Source organism: Coregonus lavaretus (genome assembly GCF_964263955.1).
Source record: "Coregonus lavaretus genome assembly, chromosome: 29".
Lineage (NCBI taxonomy): Eukaryota > Metazoa > Chordata > Actinopteri > Salmoniformes > Salmonidae > Coregonus > Coregonus lavaretus.
Window position 1 is genome coordinate 32269860 of NC_140016.1, and position 21745 is coordinate 32291604.

Consider the following 21745-nt stretch of genomic DNA (forward strand, 5'->3'; position numbering starts at 1 on the left):
ATTATGACAACTAGGGTAGGCATGTCAGTAAATGACTTCTGTCTGAACACACAGAAATCCAATTTGGTCACTGGTAACTTGCTGTTTGGACAGTCAGTATTCCAAAATTGATTTGAAAAACAAAACTGATTTAAGCATTAAGGCCTGCAGTGTGAACAAGGCTTTAGAGGCGATTGATATCTTGTATATCTGCCCAAGTGTTCATGCATAGCTAATTGCATATCATTACTTATTGACACTCCTGTTGTAATTCACCACTTCATACGTCATTCATGAGTGAAACATCATAGTAGACATTATCCTTTTAATAATTGAACAGCAACGACCTACAGATGTAGGATATTTATTTGAGTCAGTTTGCTACAGCAGGAAAATAATCCTGCAGCAACAGAACATTTGAATTAATATGTGGATTATAATTTATGTACATTTTTTGTAGGGTTTGATACATTTTTCGTTAGGATAAATCAAGTCTGACATTTTAAAATGGAAATTACAAACTTTAGAAGCCTTTTGAAACCTTGAATACACTAGAAGTTTGTATTTCCTGCTGTGCAGGGAAATTCTCAGCAACAAAAGAGTGATCAAATTAAGATCCTACATCTGTATATTTAACTCCCATAGACACATAAAGGCATTCATCAAGATAGAGTAGGATAGCATGTTGATTTAAGTAACAATAAAGAAGAGAACCCCAAAGTAATTTGATATAGCAATATTATTCTTATTATTCCATGAAATTGGACATGTTTAACAAAACAAAGCATAGTTTAGTTCACATGACCATTAGGCATCACAATTCTGATCTTTTGCCCAATTATTCACAAAACATCTGATCTGATTGGGCAAAATACCAATTAGTGTAAAAAGATTAGAATTGGGCTGCCTGTGTAAACGCAGCCTTAGAGTCAAAGAATGGGCTGATTATTTGAACAATATAGGAAAAAACAGGGCATGCACTGTTGAGTTCAATATGTGTTGAATGTGGGCAATCAAGATACATAGCCAATACAATGAAGTGGTAACTCAAGCCAATCGTCGAACAGAAGCCAATAAAATCTAGTGTTAATTAATTATAATTGACAGACAGAGTATCAAGTGCAGCCCATTGCCACTCCATAACACATCATCATACAGCGCCATCGTTGCACATAATCAAAAAGCGCCTCAGTCATTTCCTCCACAAAGGTAGAGCAGGGCCTTTCCGTAGTCCCCAGCGGTGTCCTCCTGTGAATGAGTAAACAAATAAACACAAATTGGCATTTAAGATACATTCAGCACTACCATACAGACAAGCAGCCTATGGGTTTACATAGACTCAGTTTGTACATTTACATTTTAGTCATTTAGCAGACATTATTTTTTATTTTTTCATACTGGCCCCCCGTGGGAATCGAACCCACAACCCTGGCGTTGCAAACGCCATGCTCTAGCAACTGAGCTACATCCCTGCCGGCCATTCCCTCCCCTACCCTGCACGACGCTGGGCCAATTGTGCGCCGCCCCATGGGTCTCCCGGTCGCAGCCGGCTACGACCGAGCCTGGATTCGAACCAGGATCTCTAGTGGCACAGCTGTGTAAACAACATCCATTGGATGTTGTGTCAAATGTGTTGTACATCAGTTGTATAAATGAGGGGACTGTCATACTGCACATTGTCAACCTGACGCAACTCAGAGCAGGAAGGCTGCTCATTATTACCAAGGCAGAGAGCATGTCATGCTGAGTCATGTGTTGAGAATACTGTAATACTTACAGAGTTGACAGTGTCATAAATAGATGATGTAGGCTGTAGATTGCGAGGTTGGAAATAAGGACACATGACAGGAGGTTGCGTGTATGTACTGGTCCTATCCATTTGGCGTTACACCAGTCTAGTACGCCCTCTGTGATATCTGACATCTCCCATGTTACTGGGGCTGAAACCAGGTATTTTATTCTTCCTATACAGATACGCATTAGCTAAAAACCTAGGAGGATACTCAGGAGAGCAACAGTTTGTCACAGTAGCCAACTCGTTACATTATTTTGGGATCATGTGGCTGGGGCAGGTGGAATAATGGACCTGTTACTCAGGTGACATCACAGTGTATTGGCGTGTGACAAAAATGTATCTAATGACTTTAGTGGCACTGGAGAGGTGGTAGCTGGGTATAGAGGTGGATTATTAGGGTTAGTCGTCTGGGATGAAGGTGAGACTAGTGCACTGTACCTGGTTAGAGGAGAGACTAGTCCACTGTACCTGAATGGTTAGAGGAGAGATTAGCCCATTGTACCAGAATAGATAAAAGGGAGACTAGCCTATTGTACCAGAATGGATAGAGGAGAGACTTGCCCTCTGTACCTGGATGGTGTTGTAGAGCGAGGCCCCATACATCTTCTTAAAGCAGGCTCTGATGTCCAGCATGTCTGTCTCACTTCTGGACACCATGATTCTCATCAGAGTCTGGTCATCAGTGCCAGCACACTAACAAATAAACAATAGACATCACAATTACAAATGCCTAAACCTAACCTACTGAATCCTTTTTGGAGAGATGCGATGGCAATTCAAACGTTCTCGCAAATCCTCCACGGAATGATCGATGACAACACAAAGAGCATACCCTCATAGACCCATTGAGAGACTCTGCAAAGTAGGCTGGGACACTCTTAGCACACTTCACTATGGAAAAGAAAGATGGCATTCCCAAATGATTAATTCATGTTTCAATATACAGCATGTATGCAATATGTACAGTATATAAGTGACTGATAGGGTTTTTAGGTTTGATTTATCAAAATGCAATAGAGAAATCCCATTCTTTAAGCGTGTTATATTTTAGTTTTGTATATTTATAATATATATATATATATTTTACCTTACTGTGTCTTGCTTAACATCATTGTAAAGTCTTACCAACAGCCAGCATTAAGTTCTCCAGGTTTCCAGTAGTCTCGCCCTCAATGCTGCCCTCAATATCATTGCCAGACAGCTTCTTGTAGGCGTCAAACACTTACAATGAAAAACAACAAAATACAAATAAGAATGTGATGTTATTTGATGTTACAATAAAAGTGCAGAACGCAATTCTGTTTTTATGATTGAACAAAATGGCCATAATCACTCAATTATACAGTGGAAATAAAAAACCTAGAATCCCAGAGCTGACAAAAGAGCAAGCACTAAAAGCTAAAGCCTGCCCTTGGGAGGAATTTTAACACACACACACACACACCTAGGCGAAGGTGTTCATGGCTCCTGTTGCCCAGGATGTTGATGAATTTCTCCTCATCTGTGCCAACCTTCCCCTCGCCAGCAGCAAACAGTTCCTGAAACACACACACACACACACACACACACACACACAAACACACAAATATACGTACTCCATTGATAACAGTTTATCACACTGAGCAATGTTATTATGTGGTATGTGTTTGCCTCAGATCCTGGCATTGGTGTTCAGAATATCTTATGTTATCAACTGTTTATAACAACCACTATTAGTTGCAGTGGAACACAGTAACACAGAGTTACAATGTTTGATCAATGATCCAATAAGAAATGTAAATGTTTTAGAGCCGGTCACTGAATTTCACTGAATATGATAAGGCATGGTCAATGGAGTGGATGAAAAAAGGCAAAATGAACCTTCAGGGGACCTATATTATACATGCATGTGTAATTATTAAATGTACTGTAGCCTACAATATTTATCCAAGTATGAAAACTCAAAACCTACAACAACAAAGAAATAGCTTTGAAGACATGGAATTTTCCTTTCCAGTTAGCAAATGTCCTAAATAAATGTTTCATGTCGATCATTTATCAGAGAGGACTCTGATACTGCCTTGAAGCTTGCTTTGTCCTTCAGGCCTATGCTAATGGTTTGAAGCCATATCCTAAGCATTTTAACATTTGAGCACTTAAGACTAAATGTAATTATGTCTTGGCTATAGCATATCACTTAGCGATCATCCATTTTTGTCATTTAGCAGACGCTCTTATCCAGAGCGACTTACAGTTAGTGAGTGCATACATCTTCATACTGGCCCCCCGTGGGAAACGAACCCACGACCCTGGCGTTGCAAGCGCCATGCTCTACCAACTGAGCTACAGGGGACTGTTAAAAGGGAGACTAGCCACCCATAGGGTTACGTTACCTTTGCGTCTTTCTCAATCCTGTCTTCCTCCACCCCTTCAGCTCTGCTCCCCTACACAAAGAAAACAGAGGAGCAAAGGGGAAGAAAAAAGAACAGAGGAAAGGGAGACGGTATGTGCGTCATGGGAGAAGAGAGATGTCTACCCTTTCGTGACCTCAATTTGCTGAGTGTCTCCCAACCTGGAAACCTGGTCGGTTAGGTTACCAAGACCAATAAACCACCTGAGGACAATGATATACAGTATGCGCCACTCCCTCCTCCTTCCTCACTCTATGCCCACCTTTCCTTAACCACTCATGACTTTATAATGACATCACCAAAGCACTCTCATTATCAGAAGGAAATATCTCTCTCATCCCTTTCTGTCATCCTTCTCCCTTCGTTTACCTGCAGAAGGATCACTAGAAGCTTTTGGAAGGGGCCTGAAGTGTCACCGGTGATATCTTTCTCCAGCTTGCCACCGCACTCTGAGAAAGATGAGAAGAGAGAGAAGGGAAGATCAGAAGATTGCTTACACTTATCTCTGACAATAGTCGCTAATGGCAGAAATCGACCCAGATTGGACGTGCTCTGTTTAGCCGAAGGTCTCCGCCAGGGGGATTTGATTAGCAGGGTAACAGATGGATCAGGCTTCTCCAGTGTCCATCTCAGATGGCCAGTGTGGCTCTCGTCCTTGGCCTATTGGGCCAGTAGCCTGGTTCCAGAACTGTTTGAGCTGTGACAATGGTGTGATAATGACCATAGGAGTTAGCAAGGCAGCACCCTTACAAAAAAGAAAAAAACACGTGGTTTTCGGACAGGTCATGTGGTTTTCGGACACGTGTGTTCACATGTTTTTTTCACATGTTTTCTGTAAAAAATAAAAAATAAATATTATTATTGAAAGAGTCCCTCATGTGAATTTGTGTTTCACACGTTTATTTTTCACATCTTCCAGCTACATCTGGTCTCCCATCCAAGTACCGACCAGGACCGACCCTGCTAAGCTTCAGAGGCAAACCAGCAGTGGGATGCAGGGTGTAATGTTGCTGGAATGTACGTGCCAAAACTTGCAACTGGAAAAAAGGCAGTGAAAGCAAAGGCCAGGGTAACATTACCAAAGATAGGGAAAATTGCAGGAAAGAGGGAGGAGGCGTTTTATTGAATTGCATTATCATAAATTATATTTTACTGAAAACTTTTTTTTTGCGTACATTTACAATTCATTTAAAGAGTTTCATTCCAAAATGGTATATATCCTTTTTCAGAAATGTTGGTATATTAGCTTTTATGTTTAAAGAAAGTAAGAAATGTGTGTTTTTTCACTATCTAATCATGGCATGGGGTTGTTCAATGACAGACAAGTATTTGTTTAAAATCTATCACTTGATGGTTTCATTTTAGAGACAAATAGTCATATTTTTTTTGGCAAAATGCTATATATCAGCCTCACTCAGAGAAATAAGTAGTACTGCTAGGTTTTACACAGTAATAATATATATCAGCCTCACTCAGAGAATAAGTAGTACTGCTAGGTTTTACACAGTAATAATATATATCAGCCTCACTCAGAGAATAAGTAGTACTGCTAGGTTTTACACAGTCAAATGTAACAAATAACTACATTTTAATAAAGAACTGTACAAGTGATTCATTTGTGACATCAATATTTACAAAATATTTTTACAAAAATCTTCAATACAGTAATATGAGATGTATATGTAAAACATTTACATACATTTTATTTTTGTAATTTAGCAGATGCTCTTCTCCAGAGCGACTTACAGTAAGTGTATTCATCTTAACCCCCTAGAGTCATGTCCAAGCTCCGCTGAAATGTAATTAGCATAATAAAAAATCCCCATCAAAACCCTTCTGTTTAACCCTCCCGTTGTCCTAGGGTCAAAATGACCCGCCACTGTGTTGAATCAACTTTATTTAATTTGTATGTTTTTGGGATCATTTGTGAGAAGGAGGCAGTGAGACTTTAAAGAAAGTATCACTGCCTCCTTCTCACAAATGATCCAAAAAATATAAAAATTAAATAAAGTTGGTTCAACACAGTGGCGGGTCATTTTGACCCTAGGACAACGGGAGGGTTAAGCTCGAGATCAGTGGCAACCCCTCATTCAGGGCAGGTGGGGCTCTGTTTTGAGCCCCACCTGTTGTCTGTTTTGCATGTTATTTTGGCATTAATACGTGTCACATTTCAGTTTGCAAACAATGTAAAACAAAAATGTATTGAGTTAATAAAGCCGCATACAAACATGGTCTCTTATTTGCTTTCTTGAAAAGCAGGTGTTTCAGCCTAGCTCACTGCTTCTTGTGGTGGAGGGGCAGCCAGCGGAAAATACAGAGCATAGGGGTTGGTAATCTTCTCTAGTTGCGCCGTGATTGGCTCAGTGTTCTGTAACTCATGGAGACACTACGTCACCACAAAATCTACAGGGAGAGCTTGAAAGTTCAAGCTCCCTTGGGTGCCCATCCAATAATTTTTTTTTTTATGAACATCGTAAAGGGTGAGCCAGATGCAGAGTTCAGCCAACTCTGTCTTACATGGTAGCACCTTTAGTTCCAAGACAATAATGGATTTTTGGAATTGTAAAGTTGTGGAACATACCATATATCCAGGGGCGCAATTTGGGTTTTGAAGTGTGGGGGACATAACTCATCCTCACATTTTTGGGGGCAGCTAAAGCTAATTTCCTGCATTTCTACACAATCTAATATGACCCATGGCCCTTCTAGCCATCTATATTTAGAACAACAAAAAGTAAGCAAAAATGTCCACAGACATCAAGCTAGGTAAGAGATCCTTATTAAATATATTTAAGTGATTGATAAGACTGAACTATATTTTTGTTCAGTGTAATTCATATCATAGGCCTAATAGTACTGTAGAGCTCTTTTTACTTGCACACAATATAGCTGGGTCACCCCGTCCTACACCTAGGGGTCCACGACCCTGCAGCGCCCCAACCCAACACACCCCACTCAGCTTTAGGATCTTAGTGAAACATTCATTATTGGTTTCAGGTGTGTTAGGCCAAGGCCAGAGTGACAACCAACAGTACGGCAGACCCCCAGGGCCAGGACTGACCAGCCCAGCAGCTACGGATTGCATAAATAGGTATCTCCCCTGATGTGGGCATTTTTTCAATAGACTGCTTTTGTCCTACAGTATTCCATATAAGGCATCCATACCTTATGAAAGTTGCACAGTATACCCTTAATCTAGTAATAAATCAAATCTAGTGATACATAACTTTAAATTTCTTCCATCCATTGTGGGAGGATGACCAACCTTCCAATTAATGGCACTCCATTTCTTAGCCGCTATAAATCCTAGGTTACACAGTTTCTTCTGATAACAGTCACCAGTATCAACATTTCCAAGGAAACAAAAACAGGAAGAAGGGAGAATCTGTAGACATGCTGAGATAAAAGAACATACATATTGCCAGAATTCAGCCAGTCTTCACAAGATCATTACACCTCCAGCAGCAGAATACATTTTCTGAGTGCATGATATTCAGTTTCACTGTCATATAGTACGTTCTATGGATGGTCTTAAACTACAGTAATTTATGTCTGAGATTATATGAACATGACTGGGCATTTAACATATCTGTATCCAATCATCATCATCAATAGTGTCGCCCAGGTCTTCCTCACATTTTTGTTTTAGATGTTTTGTGTCATCGGGAAAAGCCACTATCAACCCTTGATACAGTTTGGAAATCAACTTTAGAGGTTTGTCAGACTGCCTTAAAATAGTTTCAATCTTTGAAGCTTCTTGCTTGTCCAGTGTTTGCTGCACAGAGAGAATAAAGTGTTGTATCTGCAAAAGTTCACCTCTGCACTGTCACAGACTGGCTTCCCTGGCTGCCTGACCCTGATGAGACACCTGTCACTATCTGATCCTGCTTAGATGAGGCATGACAAAGAATTACCTTGGCGTACATTTACACATTATATTATCCATGGATAGAATCAATGGTTCAATAATTGAAATTACCATTATTCCCAGATCCCAGACTGTAGCCTACCCATCAACTCAAGATGGAACTTTGTATCAATTTACTGATTGTTATAATATACTGCAAAATTCACCTGAGCTCCGTAGACTTGTCTTCCCTAGCTGTCTGACTGTGCAGGGACACCTGTCACCATCTGATCCTGCTAAAACATGATGAGCATAGCGTTGTGTACTGACTCTGCACCATGACGGTGAAGCCTGTAGAGCTGTTTATACCATGTCAGTGTGAAAATTAGGGAATTAGCTAGGGAAACTGACAGATCAATAACGTTACATTGCTATACTGACTAATAAAAACTCACATTGCGCTGAAAAAAACATAAGAATATCGGTCTTCAATCGTTTGGCAGCTGGTTTCATCATTTGGTTCAGGTCTAGTGTGGTTGAGGCAAAAATAATAGCTAAAGTTAGTGATCTAGCTAGCTAGCTAACGTTATCTAGCTAGCTCCCCCACCCCCCTGTCCCCCCGTCCCCAGTGATCTAGCTAGTTCCCCCCCGCCCCCAGTGAAAGTTGCGCCCCTGCATATATCTATGGCATTGGTTTTGTAGTGCCCTATCCCTCCTACAAACATCATACATGCCACATATCTATGATTTCGGCTTTGTTTAGCCTTGTCCATCATACAGTGATCCACTGATCCACCTGTTCCCCAATACAGTGCTTGATGTTGGGAGCACAGAACTACCATTGGGTTACATTAGTGGTCAACAATGCATGGTAATGCTGTCTGTCCTAGACCAAGGTCACAGAGCTCTCCTTCCTCCTTCAATGCTGTTGGTTGAAAGCAAGGTATCAGACACTGCTTTCATAGCCCAGAGAGAGAAACTTCTAGAATAAGAATGGAACAGACAGACATTCAGATTCAAAGCAATGTTCCACAATATGTGGACGACCGGTGGCCATATTGCATTCTGGGAGACAATCTGTCTCCGCTTTAGCTTTAGCCAATTTGTCCAATTTATCAAAGTTTTGTCATGACACATTCAACCTCTCACCTTTCTTGTAGACTTTGACGATGTCTTTAATCTGGGCGCAGGTCCTGGATGCTAGGATCTCAATCAGCACGTCGTCATCAGTCCCCGCCCCCTGGGGAAGAACAGTCAGAGACCCTCAGAAAAGGCCACTCAATACTCAATAACTGGCTGGCCATTATGTAACAACCAGCTAGCAAGCACTTTTATTTAATTCAGTATATGTGGACATGGTACAGTATGCATTATTACAAAAGAAAAGCCTGTATATGATATAAACTTCTCCACTTGCTTAATTTTCCTGCACTTCAGTGCCTTCAGAAAGTATTCAAACTCCTTGAATATTTCCAAATGTTGCTGTTAAAGCCTGAATTTAAAATGGATTACATTTAGATTTTTTTTCACTGGCCTACACACAATACCTCATAATGTTGAAATGGAATTATGTTTTTCAATTTTTTTTACAAATTATTTAAAAATGAAAAGCTGAAATGCGTTGAGTCAATAAGTATTCAACCCCTTTGTTATGGCAAGCCTAAACAAGTTCAGGAGTAAAAATGTGCTTAACAAGTCACATAATAAGTTGCATGGACTCATTATGTGTGCAATAATAGTGTTTAACATTATTTTGTCATTACTACTTCATCTCTGTACTCCACACAATTATCTGTACGGTCCCTCAGTCGGGCAGTGAATTTCAAAGACAGATTCAACCACAAAGACCAGGGAGGTTTTCCAATGCCTCGCATAGAAGGGCACCTACTGGTAGATGGGTAAAAAAAAAAAAAAAAGCAGCCATTGAATATCAGTTTCAGCATGGTGAAGTTATTAATTACACTTTGGATGTTGTATCAATGCACCCAGTCACTACAAAGATACAGGCGTCCTTCCTAACTCAGTTGCCGGAGAGGAAGGAAACCACTCAGAGATTTCATCCTGAGGCCAACGGTTACTTTAAAACAGTTACAGAGTTGAATGGCTGTGATAGGTGAAAACTGAGGATGGATCAACAACATTGTAGTTACTCCACAATATTAACCGAATTAACAGAGTGAAAAGAAGGAAGCCTGTAAAGAATAAAAATATTCAAAAAAATACATCCAAGGCACCAAAGCAATACTGAAAAAAATGTGGCAAAGCAATTAACTTTTTGTCCAATATAACACATTACTGAGTACCACTCTCCATATTTTCAAGCATAGTGGTGGCTGCATCATGTTATGGGTATGCTTGTAATCATTAAGGACTGGGACATTTTTCAGGATCAAACATAAATGAAATGGAGCTAAGCACAGACAAAATCCTACAGGAAAACCTGGTTCAGTCTGCTTTCCACCAGACTCTGGGAGATGAATTCACCTTTCAGCAAGACAATGACCTAAAACACAAGGCCAACACTGGAGTTGCTTACCAAGAAGACAGTGAATGTTCCTGAGTTGCCAAGTTACAGTTTAGACTTAAATCTACTTGAAAATCTATGGCAAGTCCTGAAAATGGTTATCTAGCAATGCTCAACAACCAATTTGACAGAGCTTGAAGAATTTTGAAAAACATAATAGGCATATGTTGCGCAATCAAGGTATGGAAAGCTCCTAGAGACTTACCCAGAAAGACTCACAGCTGTAATCACTGCCAAAGGTGCTACTACAAAAGATTGAATCAGGGTGTGTAAATACTTACAGTGAGGGAAAAAAGTATTTGATCCCCTGCTGATTTTGTACGTTTGCCCACTGACAAAGAAATGATCAGTCTATAATTTTAATGGTAGGTTTATTTGAACAGTGAGAGACAGAATAACAACAAAAAAATCCAGAAAAACGCATGTCAAAAATGTTATAAATTGATTTGCATTTTAATGAGGGAAATAAGTATTTGACCCCCTCTCAATCAGAAAGATTTCTGGCTCCCAGGTGTCTTTTATACAGGTAACGAGCTGAGATTAGAAGCACACTTAAAGGGAGTGTTCCTAATCTCTGCTTGTTACCTGTATAAAAGACACCTGTCCACAGAAGCAATCAATCAATCAGATTCCAAACTCTCCACCATGGCCAAGACCAAAGAGCTCTCCAAGGATGTCAGGGACAAGATTGTAGACCTACACAAGGCTGGAATGGGCTACAAGACCATCGCCAAGCAGCTTGGTGAGAAGGTGACAACAGTTGGTGCGATTATTCGCAAATGGAAGAAACACAAAATAACTGTCAGTCTCCCTCGGACTGGGGCTCCATGCAAGATCTCACCTCGTGGAGTTGCAATGATCATGAGAACGGTGAGGAATCAGCCCAGAACTACACGGGAGGATCTTGTCAATGATCTCAAGGCAGCTGGGAACATAGTCACCAAGAAAACAATTGGTAACACACTATGCCGTGAAGGACTGAAATCCTGCAGCGCCCGCAAGGTCCCCTTGCTCAAGAAAGCACATATACAGGGCCGTCTGAAGTTTGCCAATGAACATCTGAATGATTCAGAGGAGAACTGGGTGAAAGTGTTGTGGTCAGATGAGACCAAAATTGAGCTCTTTGGCATCAACTCAACTCGCCGTGTTTGGAGGAGGAGGAATGCTGCCTATGACCCCAAGAACACCATCCCCACCGTCAAACATGGAGGTGGAAACATTATGCTTTGGGGGTGTTTTTCTGCTAAGGGGACAGGACAACTTCACCGCATCAAAGGGACGATGGACGGGGCCATGTACCGTCAAATCTTGGGTGAGAACCTCCTTCCCTCAGCCAGGGCATTGAAAATGGGTCGTGGATGGGTATTCCAGCATGACAATGACCCAAAACACACGGCCATGCCAACAAAGGAGTGGCTCAAGAAGAAGCACCTTAAGGTCCTGGAGTGGCCTAGCCAGTCTCCAGACCTTAATCCCATAGAAAATCTGTGGAGGGAGCTGAAGGTTTGAGTTGCCAAACGTCAGCCTCGAAACCTTAATGACTTGGAGAAGATCTGCAAAGAGGAGTGGAACAAAATCCCTCCTGAGATGTGTGCAAATCAGGTGGCCAACTACAAGAAACGTCTGACCTCTGTGATTGCCAACAAGGGTTTTGCCACCAAGTACTAAGTCATGTTTTGCAGAGGGGTCAAATACTTATTTCCCTCATTAAAATGCAAATCAATTAATAACATTTTTGACATGCATTTTTCTGGATTTTCTTGTTGTTATTCTGTCTCTCACTGTTCAAATAAACCTACCATTAAAATTATAGACTGATCATGTCTTTGTCAGTGGGCAAACGTACAAAATCAGCAGGGGATCAAATACTTTTTTCCCTCACTGTATGTAAATGAGATACTTCTGTATATCATTTTCAATAAATATGTAACAAAAATCTAAAAACATGTTTCACTTTGTCATCATGTGGTATTGTGTGTAGATGGGTGAGACTTTTATTTATTTAATCAATTTTGAATTCAGTCTGTAACACAACAAAATATGGAATAAGTCAAGGGGTATGAATACTTTCTAAAGGCAAAGTATATACTGAACAATATATATATATATATATATATATATATATATATATATATATATAAAAATGTTGGTCCCATGTTTCATGAGCTGAGATAAAAGAATCCAGAAGTTTTCCATATGCACAAAAAGCTTATTTCTCTCAAATTGTGTGCACAAATGTGTTTACATCCCTGTTAGTGAGCATTTATTCTTTGCCAAGATAATCCATCCACCTGACAGGTGTGGCATATCAAGAAGCTGATTAAACAGCATGATCATTACACAGGTGCACCTTGTGCTTGGGACAATAAAAAGCCTTCTAAAATGTGCAGTTTTGTCACACAACACAATGCCACAGATGTATCAAGTTTTGAGGGAGCATGCAATTGGCATGCTGACTGCAGGAATGTCCACCAGAGCTGTTGCCAGAGAATCTAATGTTAATTTCTCTACCATCGTTTTAGAGAATTTGTCAGTACGTCCAACTGGCCTCACAACCACAGACCACGTGTAACCACACTAGTCCAGGACCTCCACATCTGGCTTCTTCACCTGCAGAATGGTCTGAGACTAGCCACCCGGACAGCTGATGAAACTGTGAGTTTGCGCAACCAAATAATTTCTGCACAAACTGTCAGAAACTGTCTCAGGGAAGCTCCTCTGCGTGCTCGTCATCCTCACCAGGGTCTTGACCTGACTGCAGTTCGGCGTCGTAACCGACTTCGTAACCGACCTTCGATGGCCACTGGAGAAGTGTGCTCTTCACGGAGGAATCCCGGTTTTAACTGTTCCGGGCTGATGACAGTTGTGTGGGCAGTTTGCTGATGTTTTTTCAATGGCAATTTGAATGCACAGAGACTGTGACGAGATCCTGAGGCCCATTGTCGTGCCATTCATCCGCCACCATCACCTCATGATAATGCACAGCCCCATGTTGCAAGGATCTGTACACAATTCCTGGAAGCTGAAAATGTCCCAATTCTTTCATGGCCTGCATTCTCACATACTCATGTTTGGGATGCTCTGGATCGACATGTACAACATCGTGTTCCATTTCCCGCCAATATCCAGCAACTTCGCACAGACATTGAAGAGGAGTTGGACAACATTCCACAGGCCAGAATCAACAGCCTGATCAACTCTATGCGAAGGAGATGTGTCGCACTGCATGAGGCAAATGGTGGTCACATCAGATACTGACTGGTTTTCTGATCCACATGCCTACGTTTTTTTTCTCAGTTATCTGTGACCAACAGATGCATATCTTTATTCCCAGTCATCTGAAATCCATAGATTAGGGCCTAATTAATTTATTTCAATTGACTGAGTTCCTTATATGAACTGTAACTCAGTAAAATCTTTGAAATTGTTGCACGTTGCGTTCATATTTTTGTTCAGTGCTGTGTGTGTGTGTGTGTGTGTGTGTGTGTGTGTGTGTGTGTGTGTGTGTGTGTGTGTGTGTGTGAGTGTGTGTGTGTGTGGGTGTGTGTGTTTTTTAACAATCAGTATTTTCTGACCCATATCACCTACACAGTCGCCATGCAAGATTCAAACATCTCTGACTGGCCATGCTCCAATCAACTGAGCCATCAGAGCCACCACTAACATGAGAAACAGTGAGCCAGCTCAGGAAAGTGTAAGGCAAGCAATAGGAGGGTAATATCATAATAGAATATGTGAACCAGAATTATCAAAGAAGGATGGTGACCTTACAAAACCATCCCTTATGTTGCTCTGAGCGAACCACAAACATACACGTACATGATCCATTTATAATTAATTTCTGTGCTTTTCCCCTACCTCTGCAACGTATTATATTGGTAATTATATGGGTGCAATGTATGGATATAAATATTCATGTAATACCTACACCTGATATGTGCAAAGCTGATGCCACACAAACCAACTTAGACAGTGTGTTTGAAAGCCTCCCTTTAGTGTGTATTGATACCTTGTACTTCCTGATTTACTGAGGTGCATCACGGGAGAACATTCACTGTGCATCATCACTACCATGGTAAGTCTCGTGAGTCACTTACAATTGAGACAGTAAACTTAACCCCTGACCCTGCCAAAGCTTAGAAGTACCACAGTATTCAATGACAATTTGGACAAACCCAACAAGGCTACACGGAAGGTGAAAAACATGGCCACACATATTGTGGGACACCTTCATTACTGTAGCCTATAATGGACTGGCTTTCTGCAAGGAAATAAGAAAAGACTTCAGGAGAGCTAGAAGGTTTAAGACCATTAACTGCTGGCACATGTTAACATTCACTTGAAATAATCATAGCCACATGACCAATATCCTGCACATACCTGATGGTAAAAATACCATACAATTTGTCATTATGCATAGAGAAAAGTAAGTCTGTTCTACACAAAATTACACCGCCGCACTTTACCTTGAACTGTACTTTACCTTCATTCTACATGTAGTTGCATGTCTGACTGCACAATACATGACTTATTCTTGGAGCCATAACCAAACATAGACTATACATTGTTGTACTTTACCTTGAGTGCTTTGTGGAGTTGGGAGGCGTCATAGGAAATGGGAGGCGTCAACAACGCCACAACGAGCGTCTCGAACAAGCCTCCCAGCTCCGACTTTAAAGCACTGACAAGATCCTATGGAAAAATAAAGTCAATATTAAGATAACTTAGACAATAGAAGAAGTGTTTCCGTTAGACTTCTCTTTTTAATAAGAAATATCTAAACAAATAGAGCCAAAATTGCTTACTCAATCGATACATTTGAATTATTCACAAGATCCTGAGAAGAAAAAAAATCTTTGAACAATGGAAAAAGTGTTTGCTCTGGACCTTTACATTTGTATATCTAGGATGTCACACCCTGGCTCTGGGACTCTATATGTTGAGCCAGGGTGTGTTTATTCTATGTATTGTATTTCTGTGTTGGCCAGAGTGGTTCCCAATCAGAGGCAACGAGTGTCAGCTGTTGCTGGTTGTCTCTGATTGGGAGCCATATTTATAGAGGCTGTTTTCCCACAATAGTTGTGGGATCTTGTTCCAGTTGGTTTGTTCCTTTTGGTCTGTACCGTAGGACTGCACGTATCATTTGTTGTTTTGGTTATTGTTTGTATTATCACTAACGATAAATAAACATGTTCGTTCATCACGCTGCGCCTTGGTCTACTCCGTCTAACGATCGTGACAGAAGATCCCACCATACCAGGACCAAGCAGCGTGTCCAGGAGCAGGCAGCCTGGACATGGGAGGAAGCGCCGGGAAAGGAGCTGGAGAGGTTGGCGATGGCCCAGGTGGGCAAATCGTGGTCCTGGGAGGACATGCTCGGGGGCAAAGGGCCATGGGCTAAGATTAAGGCCCTGGCGAGAGAGGAGCAACGGCGTCAACAGTGTCGTCGTCGGACGGACGAGAGGCAACCCCAGAAAATGTTTAGGGGGGGCACACGGCATGGGCGACTGGGCAGCAGGAGGCTGCCACAGGGCGAAATGGGAGACGAGGAGAGAAGGCCACCGGGTTACGGGAGCCATTGGTGAGAGGAGGGAGGGAAGTTGTAGAGGCACGGCGAGAGGTACTGAGGTGTATTGCCAGTCCGGTCCGGCCCGTTCCTGATCCCCGTTTAAGGCCAGTGGTGTGTGTACCCAGTGGTGTGTGTACCCAGTTCGAACCAAGCCTACGGTGTGCGTCGCCAGCCCGGCCCGGCCTGTTCCTGCTCCTCGCACCAAGTCTACGGTGTGCGTCGCCAGCCCGGCCTGTTCCTGCCACTCGCACCAAGCCTACGGTGTGCGTCGCCAGCCCGGTCCGGCCTGTTCCTGCTCCTCGCACCAAGCCTACGGTGTGCGTCGCCAGCCCGGTCTGGCCCGTTGCTGCTCCACGCACCAAGCCAGGGGTGCGCATCGTCAGCCCGGTCCGGCCCGTTCCTGCTCCACGCACCAAGCCAGGGGTGCGAGTCGTCAGCCCGGTCCGGCCCGTTCCTGCTCCACGCACCAAGCCAGGGGTGCGAGTCGTCAGCCCGGTCCGGCCCGTTCCTGCTCCACGCACCAAGCCAGGGGTGCGAGTCGTCAGCCCGGTCCGGCCCGTTCCTGCTCCACGCACCAAGCCAGGGGTACGCATCGTCAGCCCGGTCCGGCCCGTTCCTGCTCCACGCACCAAGCCAGGGGTGTGCGTCGTCAGTCCGGCACAACCCGTGCCTGGGTCACCGGTGCCTGGTCAGGTACCGGTCAGCTGCTCCACACCAGGACCTGAAGCTATCCGCTCCTACGATGTCCAGTTCAGCTCAAGCCAGCGGGGCCAGACCGGACCAGGGGCGCTACGGGGGGATTATTGGAGGGTGGTGGTCTAGCCCGGAGCCGGAACCGCCTCCGAGGAGGAATGCCCACCCAGCCCTCCCCTGGTTTGTTTATGTTCAGGCGCGGTCGCAGTCCGCGCCTTTAGGGGGGGGTACTGTCACACCCTGGCTCTGGGACTCTATATGTTGAGCCAGGGTGTGTTTATTCTATGTATTGTATTTCTGTGTTGGCCAGAGTGGTTCCCAATCAGAGGCAACGAGTGTCAGCTGTTGCTTGTTGTCTCTGATTGGGAGCCATATTTATAGAGGCTGTTTTCCCACAATAGTTGTGGGATCTTGTTCCAGTTGGTTTGTTCCTTTTGGTCTGTACCGTAGGACTGCACGTATCGTTTGTTGTTTTGGTTATTGTTTGTATTATCACTAACGATAAATAAACATGTTCGTTCATCACGCTGCGCCTTGGTCTACTCCGTCTAACGATCGTGACATAGGATTACAGAGCCAAAATCATTACCTTGATTAATACAGTTACATGATTAACAATTTTCATTATTAATATTCTGAAAACTTTGACAATGGAGGAAGTGTTTGTTTGGAGAAGAGCTCAATCAATACATTTGAATGATTAACGGGTGTTTTGATAACTTGTGCGCATAGAATTGTAAGCCAACGTTTGGTTTATGAGAGAGAGTTCAATTTATTAGTGTTGACTCCAAAATACATCAGTTGAGTCACCCCTAAGACGTGTACTGGAGAGAGAGGCACCCTGATAACTAAATGTATTATTGACTTTCCTCTTATGATAAGGCATCAGCCACCAGACATTTCAATACATTACTCACAGAAGTGTATGTCTGGAATTTATTTTATTAGCTGTTTATTATAGATTTGGGAGAAAAAAAGTGTACTGATCTGAACAGGCAGGGGATAGAGAGAGAGAGAGAGAGAGAGAGAGAGAGAGAGAGAGAGGGAGAGAGGGAGAGAAAGGGAGGGAGAGGGGGAAAATTAATAAAGAACAACATGAAAGGGAGATTGAAAAGGAGAAAGAAGAGGGGGAGGAGGGAGGTGTAGGGAGGGAGAGATTGTGGGTGGTGGGTGGGTAGGTGGGTGGCAGATAGAGAAACTTATGGCATGCGTGGGTGTATAATATTTCAGAACCCTCATGAGGGCCTACTGTATATTGTAGGTATTGGACAGATGCTATTCATCATGGATAAGTCACAAACCTCTCCCAGCCCCTGTGCTGCTAGCTACGTGACATCTGCGCAATTGCAATACCGTCATGCCAATCTGCCCGTACTAATAAACCCCAAATCTGAGAGTAACAGTAAAGCAATTTGGCAGTACGTGGATGGATATTCTCTACTCTTTTTTTTTTTTTTTTTTTTTTTTTGGGTGGGGGGGGGTAGATCAATTTAATATTGCAGATAGATTGTAACTTCCATCAATGTAATTGTCTGTATCACTTCCAATCCCCCATGTTTTTTATACATATATTCCCCTTTATTACTTTCCAACCCCGCCACCCTTTCCCTACTTGGGGTAAACAGTTTTTTAGTAACAGTAGAACATATAGTGTACTGTAACTGCCCTTACAAAAAACACATAACGTGAAAAATTTCACATGCAAAAAAAAACCAATGTTGCAATTTTCAGGAGTCAGATACATGTGGTTCTCAGTTTCACGTGTGTTTTTTCACGTTTATTTCCCACCACTTCCAGCTACATCTGGTCTTCCATCCAGGGACCGACCAGGACTGGCCCTGCTAAGCTTCAGAGGCAAACCAGCAGTGGGATACAGGGTGCTATGTTGCTGGAAAAACTTGTGCCAAAACTTGCAACTGGAACAAAGGCAGCGAAAGCAAAGGCCATGGTAACATAACCAAAGATAGAGAAAATAGCAGGAAAGAGGGAGGTGTTTAATTTAATTGCGTTATTATATATATTTTTAACGTAAAATTTTTTTTGCATCAATTTACAAAAAATATCCTGTCCACTGTTCCACGAATGTCCTGCAAAATAATTTCCTTGTCCTGCATTGGGCTCTTTAGATGTGGTCACCCTTATTCCACCGATGGAAACATTGCTACTGCAACATGCTAACACCATCTTTTCACATGTGAGGAGAATAACTTTATTTCAACCCCACATGGGAATCTGCAATTCCACAAGTGAAAGTGAGATTTTCACTGGTTTTTTTACATGTGAAACAGCAAATGTGTTTTCACATGTGCATGTTTTTCACATGTTAAACTGCATATCTGATTTTCAGGTGACATTTTTAACATGTGAAACTGCAAATTTCACATGTGAAAAGGTGGTGTTAACATGTGAACTCTAAATGTAATACATGTGAAAATATGGTGTCAAGTGTTACATTTAAACTCAACATGTGAAAACAGCTATTTCAAATGTGAAAATGTGATTTCACATGTGAAATTGCAAATTTTAGATTTTTTTTTTTTTGTAAGGGTGTTCGCCCTAATTGTTTTCCAGTAAGTAACCCTAAGGTAGACCAGCTTGTTTTGGCTGATGAATGACGAGGTTGGTGACATGATCTGTAGGCATCAATCAGACTATACGTGTCGCCTGTCATCAGCTTCCTGTCTCACCTTTCCGTGGGCCTTCTTGTACGCCGCCTTAATTTCCTGCCGTTGATTGTTGCTGCGCGATGTCAGGAGCATAAGAATGGTGTCCTCATCGGTGCCTGTCAAACATGATGACAAACATACAGGAATTGATCTTAAATCAGTGACATGAGAACATGCCTTGATAATTAATTGCAGAACTCATTAAAACAAGGCCACCCCTAACAGTTTGGAATAACTCTAGTTAGTTACCACATTGTCCATTACATTGGTGTAGTGTACCAAGTAAGGAAGTTAAGTTTGCGTTTTCAACGATAAAGGGATGATTCACCCAAAAATGTAAGTTTGTCAGTGATTTCAATGCCCCAAAAATTGGTCTAATGTCGAGCTGAGTCCATTTTCCATAAAGAGAGTGTGGTTTAAATGGCAACAACATGGTGTTCTGTGTCAAACTTGGCCAAACTCTATGTGGCTCGGACCACGCTATATGTATTCAAGAAAATCTACAGACCTCAATTAGATTGGCACCATGTAATCCCATCTAGAGGATGAACTCCCCTTTAATAAGCAGTAGATCAACATATACGCCTATTCTTACCAGGGAAATGATGAGACAAATGGACTAATGCACAAACAATCCATACCAATACCTTTAAAAAGCATCAATACCTCTGCGGTAAAACATTGAAGTACAGCAAAACAATTAATACCAGGGCTGAGACAAGCCACAGCATTTCTTGCGCAACGTTGAAACAGATTTGTTATCCGTACTTAATTATGCCATAAAGCAGGTCCCAGCTTATAATGTGATCTGGTTCAAAGCAGAGTTCAGATTGATTATGAGATCCAATGATAAATCAAGCTATAATTCAAAGATATGCCTCCATTTTACGATCATCTTCCCCTTTCCTTCCTCTTTACAACGCTGTGTCTTTTGGGTACAAGGCCATCAAATGCATCACAACACTGGGACAATTGGTTTATGTACTGCTGCGATGAATTCCAGGTCATTTGAGTGGGAAACAAAGTTCAAAGGTCAAATAGGCAAAACTAATCCAAATAAAAATCAATTTTTTTCTCCATATCATGTTGGAGCTGAACACTGCCTTCGAAGCTCTAGAATATAGATTAGCAACCCTCACTTAAGATGGATAGAGTAAGAAGTTCCATAAAAACATGCCATTACAGTGGCATTATGCCAGGGGAATTGCAGGGGAATAAAGTATTTTATGAGATATTTAAGTACAGGTAGTTATAGTACAAGCCTGCACACCAAGCTAATGCAGTTTTTCTAAGCAAACATTTTTTAATTAAGAAGTAAATACTCTGTAAATACCACTTGTTACTGGTTTATTACAGTGTAATTACATATTTTGCAGTTTCTCTGATAGAGTTTATATCTGGTCATATGTGGCTTAGTTGGTAAGAGTGTAGAGCTAGAAACGGCAGGTTTATGAGTTCAATTGCCGCTGGGGCCACATACTAAAATGTATGCCCTCACAGTACTGTAAATCACTTTAAAAAGTGTCTGCTAAATTGCATATATTATTATATGTATAACTTTAAGTGCATCTAACTCACCTATGCCTTTCATGGCCTTGTGCAGGAGCTCAGCATCCTGCTTGGCATTGAAGTTGACAAAGTCTTTCACACTGCCTCTGTAGGAAGCCTGTGGGAAAGAAATAACAACTGATTAGCAGAAGGAACAGAATACATACTTTACATTGCCTGCATTTCCTGAATATGTGTTGTTGTGGGACCGACATGGGAGAAAATGTTTTGCACAATCAAACTATAATCTAGCAAGCATGTTTGGTTGCAGAGCCGAAAGCTTAGCATCAGAAGGGGGATAATAGTGGGATATTGTGCAGCTGTGTGTCTCAATAGACACGTTGTAATACTTTATTTTGTCCCTTCCAGATGGTTAGGCTACTGTAATCTAGTCTGTGTTAATCTACATATATGTTAGCTATCAATGCTAACTCAGAAGTAAACACATACAAGCTCATATTGATAGGCCTAGCCTGTGTCATGTAGAGTCATAATTCTCTCAATTGTACTTGGTTTCCATCTCTGAGGAAAATATAATTTGCTTTGTTGTGCATCTCTTTGTCTACTTAGCAAGATTTACTGGTTTGTGCTGATCGAAAACACACACAAATTGAATCGACTGAATGTCCGATTCTGCTACATATTGCGATTGCTGCTGGTTAGCTATGTTTAGCTAATGGTTGACATGTTAGCCATTGTCTGTTGGTGAGGCATTATGAGTCAAATTAAAGGCT

At 41.9% G+C, this 21745-nt stretch overlaps 1 protein-coding gene across 1 annotated transcript; it reads right to left on the reverse strand.

Annotated features, from left to right (window-relative positions):
* Positions 1 to 1158: 1158 nt before the first annotated feature.
* On the reverse strand, positions 1159 to 21124 carry LOC311104824 (annexin A5-like). The gene is made up of 11 exons (XM_084146751.1): positions 21042 to 21124; positions 19485 to 19579; positions 15114 to 15227; positions 9161 to 9251; positions 4534 to 4613; positions 4147 to 4197; positions 3219 to 3312; positions 2900 to 2995; positions 2607 to 2665; positions 2345 to 2467; positions 1159 to 1227 (listed from the first exon to the last, which is right to left on the reverse strand). The coding sequence occupies exons 1-11, from the start codon at positions 21052 to 21054 to the stop codon at positions 1168 to 1170; spliced, it is 876 nt and encodes a 291-aa protein (XP_084002877.1). The 5' UTR covers positions 21055 to 21124; the 3' UTR covers positions 1159 to 1167.
* Between the last annotated feature and the right edge of the window lie 621 nt (positions 21125 to 21745).

Excerpts from the sequence above, each read along its gene's own strand:
- LOC311104824 (XM_084146751.1), bottom strand. Across the intron at positions 2,666-2,899 it reads GAACTTAATGCTGGCTGTTG|TGAAGTGTGCTAAGAGTGTC; the intron begins GTAAGACTTTAC and ends TCTTTTCCATAG. Across the intron at positions 2,468-2,606 it reads CTCTCAATGGGTCTATGAGG|TGTGCTGGCACTGATGACCA; the intron begins GTATGCTCTTTG and ends TTTATTTGTTAG.